At 36.2% G+C, this 13,672-nt stretch overlaps 2 protein-coding genes across 2 annotated transcripts; both read left to right on the top strand.

Moving 5' to 3' along the window:
• The first annotated feature begins 579 nt into the window (after window positions 1–579).
• On the top strand, window positions 580–1,512 carry LOC130025310 (olfactory receptor 491-like). The gene has a single exon (XM_056116268.1). It carries the CDS (start codon window positions 580–582, stop codon window positions 1,510–1,512), a length of 933 nt encoding a protein of 310 aa, XP_055972243.1.
• A 10,130-nt stretch (window positions 1,513–11,642) lies between these two features.
• LOC130025394 (olfactory receptor 491-like) lies at window positions 11,643–12,575 on the top strand. The gene has a single exon (XM_056116347.1). The coding sequence runs from the start codon at window positions 11,643–11,645 to the stop codon at window positions 12,573–12,575; it is 933 nt and encodes a 310-aa protein (XP_055972322.1).
• The last annotated feature ends 1,097 nt before the right edge of the window (window positions 12,576–13,672 follow it).

Here is a 13,672-nt window from a genome sequence, read left to right as displayed (position 1 = left end):
AACCCGAGTTCAATTCCTCCGCCCCTCTCGCCCGCACGGCAGAGTCCGGCAAGCTACCCGTGATGTATTTGATATGCCAAACACAGTAACAACAAAAGTCTCCAATGGAGACGTTACTGGACCCGCTCGAGCTAATCGATGAACAACAGGAGGACAGTGATAATAACTAAGAGTAATTGAAATTCCATGGACTGAGATTGATTCATTTTTTTGTGTAAAGAAAAAAATTAAAATTCTATGCAGTATATTTTTCAGGTTGTGTTTTTAGGGGAGAAACATCATTGAATAAATCTGAAGAATAATTAGGACCAGAGAGATAATACAGCAAATAAATCACTTAAGTGGCTTTCATGTGTCAGACCTGGATTTGATTACTGACACTCCATGAGGTCCCTTGAAACCTACAGTGAGTTATGCCTGAATAGAGAGCCAGGAATATGTCCTCGGTCAGCTAGTGTGGCCCCCAAACAAACAAAGACAAATGTATCTGGAGAATAATTCAATAAAACTGGCAATGTGTGGAGCTATATGTAAAATATTAATATTTAATTTTCCAACAACAGGGACAAATCCCAAGACATGGATATTGGGAATCACACCAGTGTGTCAGAGCTCATCATTATGGGGCTAACAAAGGATCCTACATTGTGTGTCATCTTCTTTGTGATATTTCTAGGGATTTACGCTGTTACCCTAACAGGCAATATCAGCATAATCACTTTAATAAGAAGCTGTTCCCAGCTGCAAACTCCCATGTACTTCTTCCTCAGTCATTTAGCCTTTGTGGACATTGGGTTTTCCACCTCAATCACACCTATAATGGTTGTAGGATTCCTGACACATGGAATAGCCCTCCCTGTGGCTGGCTGTGAAGCACAGCTTTGTTTTGCAGTCATGTTTGGAACAGTTGAATGCTTTCTGCTGGCTGCCATGGCCTATGATCGCTATGTGGCCATCTGCTCTCCCCTGCTCTATTCCACCCACATGTCCCCTGGAGTTTGCATGGTCTTACTGGGAGTGTCCTACCTGGGTGGTGTTGTGAATTCTTTGTCATTTGCTGGTTGTTTATTGAAACTGGTTTTCTGTGGGCCAAATGAGGTAGATCACTTTTTCTGTGATTTCTCCCCTCTCTTGAAACTGTCCTGCTCAGATATTTCGATTATTGAAATTATACCTTCCATCTCATCTGGGTCCATCATGGTGGTTACAGTGTTTGTCATAGCTCTCTCTTACATCTACATCCTCATCACAGTCCTCAAGATGCGCTCCACGGATGGGCGAAACAAAGCCTTCTCCACATGCTCCTCCCATCTCACCGCAGTGACTCTCTATTATGGGACTATTTTCTTCATTTATGTCTTGCCCAAATCCCTCTACTCAACGGAGCAGAACAGAGTGATATCTCTGTTTTATACTGTGGTTATTCCCATGTTAAACCCACTCATCTACAGTCTGAGGAACAGAGATGTGAAGGAGGCCCTGAGAAAGACAACGGTTGGAATATTTTCCTAGTATCCATTCTTAGAGTCGCTGATATCTTGTAAAGGTCTTATTATCAATAACACATATGTGAACTACAAAATACTGCTACACTGATTGAGTAAATTAAAAATCACTCTTGGGGCTGGAGCTTTAGCACAGCCAGTAGGGCATTTGCTTTGCATGCAGCTGACCCAGGTTCGATTCCCAGTATCTCATATGGTCCCCTGAGCACTGCCAGGAGTAATTCCTAAGTGCAGAGCCAGGATTAACCCTGCATATAGGTGGGTGTGACCCAAAAAGAAAAAAAAATTATTATTTCCTTTTTTTATTGAGTTTTCATTATCTGTAATATGATTATTATGAATGTTTAGTCTTACAGTGTTACTCTACCACACCTAAAAGCTGGATTTTATTTTCTACTACTGTCCCTTGGTTTTTCTCATTTACCTTCTTTCCACCTGCCCACATACGTTCCTGTCCTTCACTACCACATGGCAGACTAAGTTCTGTAGGCAGAATGTTAAGGCTTGTTTTCAATGAGTGCTACCATTTTCTTGCTTTGTTTTTTTATTGTTAACATGTTCTCTTTCTAAAATACTTTGCTTAACCTGAAACACTCCAGTAGCACCAAGCTGTAGTGAAAAATGCAAGATTTCATCTTCCAGCTGGTAGTATTTCATTGTGTATTCTAGAACTTCTTATCCACTTTATATGTTGTTGGTACTAGAATTGTTTTCAAATTTGGTCATTCTAATACTTCTGAAATAAACAAAATAATGCCTATAGCCTTTTGAATTTTTGTTTTCTTTAAGTTGATTCCGAGAGTACAGTCACTGAATCAGATGGGAGTTCTATTTTTAATAGTTTTAGAAGTCACCAAAAAGTTTTCTATTGAAGTTAAATCAGATAACAGTCCACAGGCAGTGAATGAAGGTGTCTTTTCCCTAACTCTTATATATATATGTTAATGAATTATAATGTATCTTCAAATTAAAAACAATTATTTTTATTAAACAGCTGCATACACCAAGCATTTCATTTTATTTAACAAAATATTTTTGCTATGTGCCTGATTCTAATTTAAGCAAATTACATAAATAACCAATTGATCCTCACTAAAATCCAAACAGGATTTTGTAATATCTATTTTGAAAATAAATTGTCTAGACACATAGACTAAAAATAGTAAAAATTATATAGTGAAGAAGTTTTGCATGCAGAGATTTAATCCATAAAGTAGATACACTGTAGCAAGCTTCTCTATTTATCTTTCATAATAATCTAATGATCTGTTAGTATAAAACTATCTCAGTTCACATATGAGAATATGAGAATATCAGTTCTGAGTCTTCGAGAGATCCCAAGGGTTTCCAAGATAAAAGTAGATTCAAGTTCTTTGATTCTAAATGAATTATATCCTCTCATTCAATGGGCTTAATCTATATAGTTAAATCATAATCTAGATAAAGTGTTCAGTACTGTTATTAACATATAGGATATGAGAAAAGTAATCAAGTCTTTTTATTAATTTATTAAATCAAACTCTAACCTAAGAGGCTGATATTGTGAAAACTCAAAACCTGCATGAGGATGTGAAAACTGCTGATTCTTTTAGGAAATAATCTCTGGATATGCCAATCTGAAGATCTTTCTATAAGCCTATCTTTATTTATTTATTTTTAAGTTTTTATTAAAAGCCATGATGTACAACATTACTGATAGTTGTGTTTTAGGCATACAATAATTTGACCTCAATTCCTCCACCAGTGTTCCCAGGTTTCCTCCCTGTAACAATCCCCTCTCCACCTTGCCTGTCAACTTGACAGGTACATTACAAAGTTTTAGTGGTTGTTGCTTAGTTCTCATGTTTTCAATTCAGCTGAATCAGTGTTTTGGGTATATGACTATACCCCTCACTCATATCACTGGTATAACTGCAGCCCTGATGCCTGTTAAACCGTTACTCCTTATTCTCTTCTCCCTCCAGTCGTTCTATACTTAAACATGTTAAAAGCAATTTAATTTGGCATACAGCAATCACATTTATTGGTAGGAATGAAAATAGTATTAGTTTACTATTTATTATCATTGCTATTAAGCACAGTCTGCATTTTTTACATTCCAATTCACTAAACAAAACCATCAAGTTGTTGCCAAAGATTGTATTAAGTGTAAGACTTGGGTAATATTTTACTTTTGTTTGCTTCACTGTAATGAGATTGGAGAGAAGAGACTCTCTGTAGTTCAGGAATATTAAATTTCAAGCAAACTCAGAGACAACTCTTTAGAACATCTGAAAGAATGCTTAGATCATGAAGTATTATCTCAGTGACATGGGGTGAGGAAAAGTGGGATTATAAGATATGTGAAAATATCTAACAAAAAAAAGATAGTACAGTAGGTGAGTACGGCATTTGCCTTAATGTGACTGACTAGACTTTGATATCTAGCCCCTAAACCAAATGAACCCTGAGTGCAGAGTGCAGAGCCAGGAGTAAACCCTGAGCACAGACAGGAGTGGCCCCAAAACACATACACAGAAAAGGAAAATCACTAACAAAACAAAAGATACTTATAATAGTGTTAAGCATGACACTGTGCAGAGTATACCTATCAAACAAAATTTAGTGAAAAATGCAGAACAAATATTGAAAGTAGCTAGGATAAATGAAAACAAATATTTTATGGAGTCTGAGAGGTAGCACAGCAGTTAAGGCTCCTGTCTTGCAGTGATTTTTTTTACTCTGGTTGATTTTTTTTAGTACTATATATGAGCCCCCAGGCCTGCCAGAAGTGATCCCTGAGTAAACCTTGAACACAGCAGGATACAGGCCAAAAAAACAACACAGAATCAAAACATGAATATTATAAAATAATGGCTAGAGAAAACTGCTTCTATATTACAAATTCTATGACACTAATTGAATGGTGATTTTGTCATACTTAAAATTTTGAAAAGTAATATTTTTGTTTGTTTTGGGGTCACATCTGGCAGTGCTCAGGACTTACTCCTGGCTCTGTGCTCAGGGATCACTTTTGGAGGTGGTCAGGGGATCATAAGGGATGCTGGGGATTGAACCTGGATTGGACACATGCAAGTCTCTGGCCCAGAAAAAACATTATTTTTAAGGATCTGGTCATCTGATGCTAAAAATCCTGGAGGCAGTGACAGACTTTATAGGTTTAAAAACAGTCTCATACATTGAACTGTCTCAAATAATGAACCCTAAGAGTTATACATGCCTTTTCAACTTGCTTACAAATCAAGAGGTTTCTGAACCTGTTTCCTAGGTTTTATGTAAGTTGAAAAAATAACTTACAAATTTATGAAAACATATATATAGATATTAATATGTAAATGGAATTATGAATACGTGAGTTTTTAATCTTGGCATTTTAAATTTTGCATCTCAACCTGGAGACCTGTGCATTTATCTTTATTAATATTTTATTCCTTTCTTTGGAGCGAGCCTTCAAACCAGTGGTCAGGAACATCAGGAGCCACACCCAGGGGTATTGGGACAACTGAGCTGAATGGTTCAATGGTGGAGTCTTGAATGTAGAGTTGGTTAGGCTCTGTAGGGCCAGGAACCTCAAGAACCACCCAGGTGCTCAGACCTTGCAGGGATATGCCTATAAATTCTTTGAGGACCATATAATAACAAGGTTTGTGTTCTGATTTTATGGTGAAGGTGAAGACTTTGGGAATGGAAGGGTGCCAGTTAATCTAGTAAATACAAGTATTCATTTTAAATATTATCTCCATGACGGTAGCCAGTCAGATAAAGAATGAAAATAATTAGGGGTCAAAAAATATATCAAAGGACAGGGAATTTCCTTTTAGACTTTTTGCTTACACCCACATGGATAGCAGACTGTCTATGCCTGGGAGGATGACAGGAACATCAGTTCTCAGCCAAGTCCTCTGGCTGGAGGATCAAGAAAACCAAAGGGACAGAAAGCAGCAAGAACCATCAATGAGAGGTTTATCACATTTTTGACAGAGGGGTGGGCCATTGAAAGTGACACTGAGGGACAGAACCTGTGAGAAAATAAGGACAGTATATATGAAGACCAGTGAGAAACCAGCATGTGACCTGGATATTGGACCTGGGGGAGATTCAAAACTCTCTTGTCAAAGCAATTAAATAAATAATTCTAACGTCATAAACATCTGGTTTTTTGTGTGTTAATTTATGATTTATTTTGGATGGGAGGACACAGAAGTGCTCAGGGCTTATTTCTGGCTCTGTGCTCAGGGATAACTCTTGGCAGTTCTCAGAGGACCATATGGGATGCCAGGGATTGAAACCCTAATAGCAGTGTGCAAGGCAATTATCCTACTTGCTGTACAGGTTCTCCAGCGACATTTCTACTATTACATACGACTGTTACTCAGTGATCCACAAAGAATTAAAATAGTTTCATGAAAGCATCAGTGCATGCAAAGCATGTGCTCCTTACCACTGAGCTATCTAACCCTAGTTTATTACTTTTTATTGGTCATTAATATTGAATTATAACTATGCACCACATGTCAAAATGTTTTTTGCATGAAACCCTGCCTTTACCAGTATTGTAAATCACCATGCCTAAAATAAAATTTTAAAAATACACACAAAATAAAACAAAAAATACATACACTACAATTGGTCCATTTCCCATATTCCCATATGGAAATGTCAGACTGATTTCCAGGTTTTATTTATTGTAAATAAAGATTTTCAGCATTTCGATACAAGTATTTATGTGAACACTTATTTTTTTAATTATATTGTTAGCATTCTAGGTGTAATTACAGGCATATGCTAAGTGTGTATATAACTTTTATGGTATATTTATCAAACTTTTTCCCCAAAGCATTTACATCATCACAACAATATTGCACAGTGTTTTACAACCAAAAACAACTTGGCTTCTTATGGGCCCCCAGAATATTCCAAGCATCCTACAGATGAAAAGTCACACAAAAAAGTATCTACTTGACTAATTCATGCTACTTCACTGACAAATGAGTACTTATATTCCTTCAGAAAAATCTGGAATTATTTTCTTAAAAGAGTTCCAAAACTCATATAAGGTCTAATTTTATAGTTATTAAACTTCACAAATAATGGTCTTATATTTTTTCTTCTGCTACTCACCAAATCACAACAATATTTTCCCGGTTTGCTATCTTTTTTTATTCTAATTTTTCCTTTTCCAGATTAAAATAAACTTATACCCTACTGACCCCGGTATACTTCAGTTAATTGTCCTCAATGTTGAATGTTTCTGAGCATCTAAGAACTTTCCCCCTTAACTTTCATTAACTGAGGCAGCCTGAATTCCAAAGGACACCGTGGTGTATAGCTGCCCCTTTGGGGAGGGCAGTCCCTGGTCTTAATGAGTCACCTGGCTCCATAAATCATTTTTCTTACCACAAAACTTGGAAAACTTTCCCCAAAGGGGCCAGTGGTGAGTGCTCTGAGGAATATGTTGTGCTCTATTAGAACTGTCCTTTCACTCTTACCTCACAGGAAAGTCATCCACCTTCATCCTGATAACATGTATGTAACTATGTTCTTGCTCAGAGGGCCTCATTCAGTGGGTCTCATTATTAAGCATTCTGTCCATAGTAACCTATGAAACTATCAGTAAGTTTACTAAATTTTGCATTTTATAAAGTTTTGCTTGGAATTTAACAATTCTGTCTCTGAATGGTGAGTATAGTGGTCATGGATTTTGTTAAATTTATATAATTCATTGATTTATAAGAAATTAAAAAGAAAAGCTTTCTTATCAATTCCAGTGCTTGACTCATATGCAAGTGGTGGTCTTAGCATATTGCTGAATGGTCATTCTGGGCATCTGGACCAGGGTGCCAGTAATTGTCAGGGCAGTGTAGATAGTCTTTAGTAGTCAAAGCCGCTGCTAAGGAGAACTATAAAATAGAAATTAGAAATAAATTATCTGATATTCAGATGGATACAGTACATAGTTATAAGCTCTCTTTTCGTCATCCTAACTGACTCATGCATTGAGGAAAAGGATAATATGATAAATAATCAGAGTTCCTCACTCAAATAGGCAAGCAAGAATAGAATGCAAAATGCAAACTTTAGCATCTTTGGTGGCCAGTAAACAGGAAAGAAAGGGAAGAATCAGTTGACATATTATGCTTATAAGTCAGCAATTTTTCTTAAAGGAATCATGAAATTTTGAAGATATTCTGTACTTACAATTGTCATGTGTGCTAAATGTTTAGCACTTCAAGAAGTAAAATGATGTTACTAGCAGAGAATTGTATTTCCATGAAAAGTAGATCCAACAGTGGTATAAAATTTTTGGTATTGTATCAACATGATACTTAAAAGCATAAAGTTTTGCAAGGAGGCAAACCATAACAGAGAGATTAAAATTAGAATAAATATTTAGAGTTAGAGTAAGATGTTCCATGAATATAATGATACAGGATTTAACACTTTTTGTTCATTTCAACTCTAAATATTACTCAGGAAATTGGGAAATATTTTATTGATAAAATTAGTGGAAATATAAATTACAAAATGGAACTTTCTCATGATTTCAAATATAACTCATATACCCCCCAAAGTAAAATAAATTTTATTAAATGGTGAAAAATGATACACTTTAAATATGAGACTCACATTTTTCTCTCATTAGAATTAATTACTTGATCACTGATTAGTAAATTTATTAATTACACAGACCTTTGGAAGATAGCATAACAATGAGTCTTCCTTTATTTTTAGATAATAAAAAATTATTGGTAAGAAATAGAAAAGCGGTATAGGAGGTAAGAAATTTGCCCTGCATGATGCAGACCTTGCTCAGTCACTGGCACCAAATATCATTCCCTAGTAGACAGGGTAAAAAATCCAGGAAAAGCATCGGAGCACTGTCAGGTGTGGTCCCCCAAAATCTATTGGTGAAAGTGGTTAATGCATATAAAAGGATTTAACTGCAGACATTGCTATTCAGCAGAGTCAATAGAAATAAGAATTTTTATATATGAAATTTTTAGATCACTAAGACAAAGTCCTAACATTATTTTAATTTTAGTGTTTTAGTTTGTTATTTTCATGCTTCTGTTTTCTAGTTCTGATACATATCCTTCTTTTCAAAGTTTTGTTTAATCTTGAGCCTGCCTTAAAATCATTGCGTTGGACTGCAATAACTACTTTGTGCCTTTCTTTAGTACTTCATACTTTTGAGTCATTTCTTCTTTGGACTGACTCAAAACACAGAAACGTCTGTGATCATTCAATGCAAAATGTGTAGTAGGTACTAACTTCTTTAATTAAAATGCGCTCACTCAACAAAATGAAAAGGAACACTAGACAGTTAAGTATTTTAATTATGGAAAATGATAGAGATGCATTTATTTTGCAGCACCTAATACACTTTCAAAAGCATTTTTGCCTTAAGAAAAATACCTAGGAATGGATATTTATAAAGCCCTCATTGTTATGCTATCTTCCAAAGGTCTGTGTAATTAATAAATTTACTAATCAGTGATCAAGTAATTAATTCTAATGAGAGAAAAATGTGAGATTTTTCAAAATCAGTTAACAATCAATTAAATTAAGGTCATTCCATTCAGTAGTATCTATGCAGATCAGAAACATACTTTTAGAAATAACAGTGGAATAACATTGCTTATTGAAATGCAAAATAAAATCACAATATTAAAAACGTATGCACATTGTTATAGAAGTTATAGAAAACACATGCAAGGGTGAAATACATGGAAAGAACCAATTGATAACAGTTGAATTGTGTAACTGAAACTGGGTTTGTGTGAAATTTTTCTTACAGATATTTCAGTTTTTTCCCAATGTCATTAGAAAGCATTTATTTAGGAACAAAATATTTCATTATTATAGTATAGTGTAGTGAATTTTGAAACCACACTCACCAATGCTCAAGGTTTACTCCTGGTTTTGTGCCCAGGTATTTCTCTGAGAAGCTGAGGGAACCTTATGCAATGCTGAATGTTGAATAACAGTGGGTTTTATGCAAGGCAAGCAATTAACCCCTATACTGTCTCTCTGGCCCTAGACTTATTTTATACTGAAATATAAATATGGCATTATGATATTATAAAAGATTCAAGTGTGCATAATTAGGTATCAACATATGTATATAGTACGTAATATATTTCAGCCAAACTGATAGCACAGCGGGTAGGGCGTTTGCCTTGCACACAGTCAACCCAGTTTCGATTCCTCTACCCCTCTTAGAGAGCCTGGGAAGCTACCGAGAGTATCTTGCCCGCACAACAAAGCCTGGTAAGCTACCTGTGACGTATTCGATATGCCAAAAACAGTGACAACAAGTCTCACAATGGAGACATTACTGGTGCCCGCTCGAGCAAATAGATAAACAATGGGAGGAAAGTGCTACAGTGCAGTGACATAATATATTCACTACTAGACGTCTAATTAAATCCTTCACCAAAATCCTTCACTTTTACCTGAAATTTCAACCTCTTTCTCTTTTCCCTCCTGGCAATCATTAATTTGGTTTTACAATGTCCAAGTTTATTTTTATTTTACTTAGCTCATGTTTTTTTATGTAATACATATGAGTTAAATCTTACGGTCATTGCTTTTCTCTACCTGACTGTACAGCTACTATTACTGTCATTCTCTATTTGGCTGGAGCAATAGCATAGCGGTAGGGCATTTGCCTTGCCCATGACCGATCCGGTCAAGCCTGGTTCGATTCCTCCGCCCCTATCAGAGAGCCCAGCAAGCTACCGAGAGTATCTCAACTGTACCACAAAGCCTGGCAAGCACCCTGTGATGTATTCAATATGTCAAACACAGTAATAAGTCTCACAATGGAGACATTACTGGGCCTGCTTGAGCAAATCAATGAACAACAGGAGGAGAGTGACAGTGAGTGATTATTTATATAGGGACCTGCCTACTATTGCTGGCTGTCCCATGAATCACTGCTGAATATACTCAGCCCAAGTGTACAGACAGACAAAGGGTTAACAGTTCAAATACAGAGATGCAATGCTGCTCAGGCGTGGAAGTCCTAACAACCACAGTATTAAAGGCTGGGGCCAGATGACCATACTCAGCAGTGCGGGAGGACCATTCTGTGCTGGGAATTGAATGAATTCAAGGCCTACTGCATAAAGGAACATGCCTCCAGGACCTTGAACTATTTCCCCACCCTCATGCATTTATTATTTTAACAAGTTATTCTTCAATATATTCTCCCTTCACTCAGTAGATATTTGTCCTATAAAATAAATAATTATTGGGAAGAATATGTGCTCAATTAGGAGATTGAAATGTAAACCAGCAAACAACAAAAACCAAAATCCAGTATAAAAATGGAAATACAAGCATCTTCAAAGGGTGATGTTAACACACAAGAAAATTGTTTGGTTAACGCTAGAAGTGAGAGAAGTCTTTGGATAGGAAGGTATCTTGAAGGATGAGCATACATTACCCAGGGTGATGATGGTAGCAGGAAAAAGGGAGAAGCAAAGGCTAGAGGAAGTGAAATGCAATGAAAAAAACTCTAGTTCAGAAAAATTGGTATATTTAAGTGTTGAATAGAATTATCCCGAGAGACAAGCCAAGAGATATATGTAGGGATATACAAGTGTTCAGGAAGTGCCAAAGAGGTTAGTTTTCAACATGAAGTCTTGCGAAAGAAATAAAAGACTTTTAAAAATTACCTTGATATATATTTTTTACTTTGGCAAGATAATACTTTTAAGGCTATATTTTGACATATGAAAGGAAGAAGAAATGCTAGGAGGAAAATATATAAATGCAAATTAGAGCGTATTGATCAAACATGGAGGGGTCTAATTTAAGAAATTTGTGGGATTTTGAACTGAAAACTTTGCATAATGGAATCATAGATATGAACATGGGGAAAGTTCTTTATGGGAGTCATAAAGTGGTTTAAAATGATATTAGATAAAATAATGTAAGGCAAACTACAAGGAATATGAATTATTTACTGTTAGGCAAAGTAGGTACTAACAAAATTTGAAGAGTATCACATTTACTGGCTGAAGAGAATTAAAAAAATCACTGTGACTGAGTTTTTAGAATCACCAAAAATGAAAATATAAAACAAATAAATATTAACTTTTACCTCAACAGGAACAGTTCACAGCAGAGATGCAATCTGGAAATCATACCAGTGTGAAAGAGTTCATCATTTTGGGATTAACAAAGGATCCTATACTTTGTATCATCTTCTTTGTAATATTTCTAGGAATTTATGCTTTTACATTAACAGGTAATATCAGCATAATCATTTTAATAAGAAGCTGTTCTCAACTACATTCCCCCATGTACCTCTTCCTTAGTCATTTGGCCTTTGTGGACATTGGGTATTCCACGTCAGTTGTACCTATTATGCTTATAGGATTCATGAAATACAGTCTAGTCCTCCCTGTCACTGGCTGTGAAGCACAGCTCTGTTCTGTGGTCATGTTTGGAACAGCTGAATGTTTTCTGCTGGCTGCCATGGCCTATGATCGTTATGTGGCCATCTGCTCCCCGTTGCTCTACTCTACCCACATGTCACCTAGAGTCTGCATGGTTTTACTGATAGCATCCTACCTGGGTGGATGCGTAAATTCTTGGTCATTTGCTAGTTGTGTTTTGAGTCTGTCATTTTGTGGACCAAACGAGATAGATCACTTCTTCTGCGATTTCTCCCCTCTGCTGAAACTGTCTTGCTCAGATATCTCCGTTATTGAAATTATTCCTTCCATCTCATCTGGGTCCATCATGGTGGTTACAGTGTTTGTCATCTCTCTCTCTTATATTTACATCCTCATCACAGTCCTGAAGATGCGCTCCACAGAAGGTCGACACAAAGCCTTCTCCACATGTTCCTCCCACCTCACTGCAGTGACTCTCTACTACGGGACTATTTTCTTCATTTATGTCTTGCCTAAATCCAGCTACTCAACGGAGCAGAACAGAGTGATATCTCTGTTCTATACTGTGGTGATTCCCATGTTGAACCCACTTATTTATAGTTTGAGGAACAGAGATGTAAAGGAGGCTCTCAGAAAGACAACTATCAGGATATGTTTATAGGATCTATTAGCATCTTAGGTGTCCTAAAAATGTTTTATTACCAGTACTATAGCTATAATCTACAAAATACTGCTTCACTGATTGAATTAAAACCATATTCCTATCGCTTTAATAAAATGTTAACCAATTAAAAGATACCTTGTACTCCTCTATAATGACATTAATTATTATTATTATTGAACATCTTTAGGTATCAAGTACTATTTACTAATTTTACGTTACCAAAATTACTTTTACTTTCTATGTATCAGTTTCTAATTTAAGAACATAAATAACTTTTTTGCCTCTCATAACAATCCTAAGAATTACTCTTATTGTATATATTTTTACAAACAAATTGTCTAGGCACAGAAGCACTAGGAAGTGATGAAAATCACAGATTATGCAGTTGTGGAACCAGATATCTATGACTACAAGATCAATACGCATAATCTAAAGAGAATTAAGATGAATAAATTAAAGAGAATTCCAACAATAAAAGTAGTCCAAACAAGTCAAACAAAAAAATAAACACATGAATCTGAAGAATTCCCTTAATCATTATAGAAATATAATTAGTATATAAAATATCCCACATATAAGAAGGACTCAAGTATGTCCTTAAAATATGTTAACAATATTTGGAATAAAATATTTGCTCGAGCAGGCCCAGTAACATCTCCGTTTTGAGACTTGTTTTTACTGTGTTTGGCGTATCGAATACTTCACGGGTAGCTTGCTAGGAATAGAACTAGGGTTGGCGATGTTGGCTCCAGCACCGCTGTGCTATTAGGCTGGAGTGATAGCACAGTGGTAGGGAGTTTGCCTTGCACGCAGCCAGCCCAGATGGGCCGGGTTCAATTCTTCCGGCCCCTCTCAGAGAGCCCGGCAAGCTACCAAGAGTATCTTGCCCGCATGGCAAAGCCTGGCAAGCTACCTGTGACGTACTCGATATGCCAAACACAGTAACAACAAGTCTCAAAATAATGGAGACATTACTGGGCCCGCTCGAGCAAATCGATGAACAACAGGAGGACAGCTGTATTACAGCGTGTTTGAAATACTCTGATTTACAATATTGTTAATGAAAGCATTCATGCAAACATTGTTTCAAACAA

Source organism: Sorex fumeus, unplaced genomic scaffold (genome assembly GCF_029834395.1).
Source record: "Sorex fumeus unplaced genomic scaffold, SorFum_2.1 ptg000030l, whole genome shotgun sequence".
Taxonomy (NCBI): Eukaryota; Metazoa; Chordata; class Mammalia; order Eulipotyphla; family Soricidae; genus Sorex; species Sorex fumeus.
Note: the sequence above shows the minus strand (reverse complement) of the source record. Positions and strands in the feature narration are given on the sequence as shown.

Excerpts from the sequence above, each read along its gene's own strand:
- LOC130025394 (XM_056116347.1), top strand. The coding sequence starts at position 11,643 with ATGCAATCTGGAAATCATACCAGTGTGAAAGAGTTCATCATTTTGGGA.
- LOC130025310 (XM_056116268.1), top strand. The coding sequence starts at position 580 with ATGGATATTGGGAATCACACCAGTGTGTCAGAGCTCATCATTATGGGG.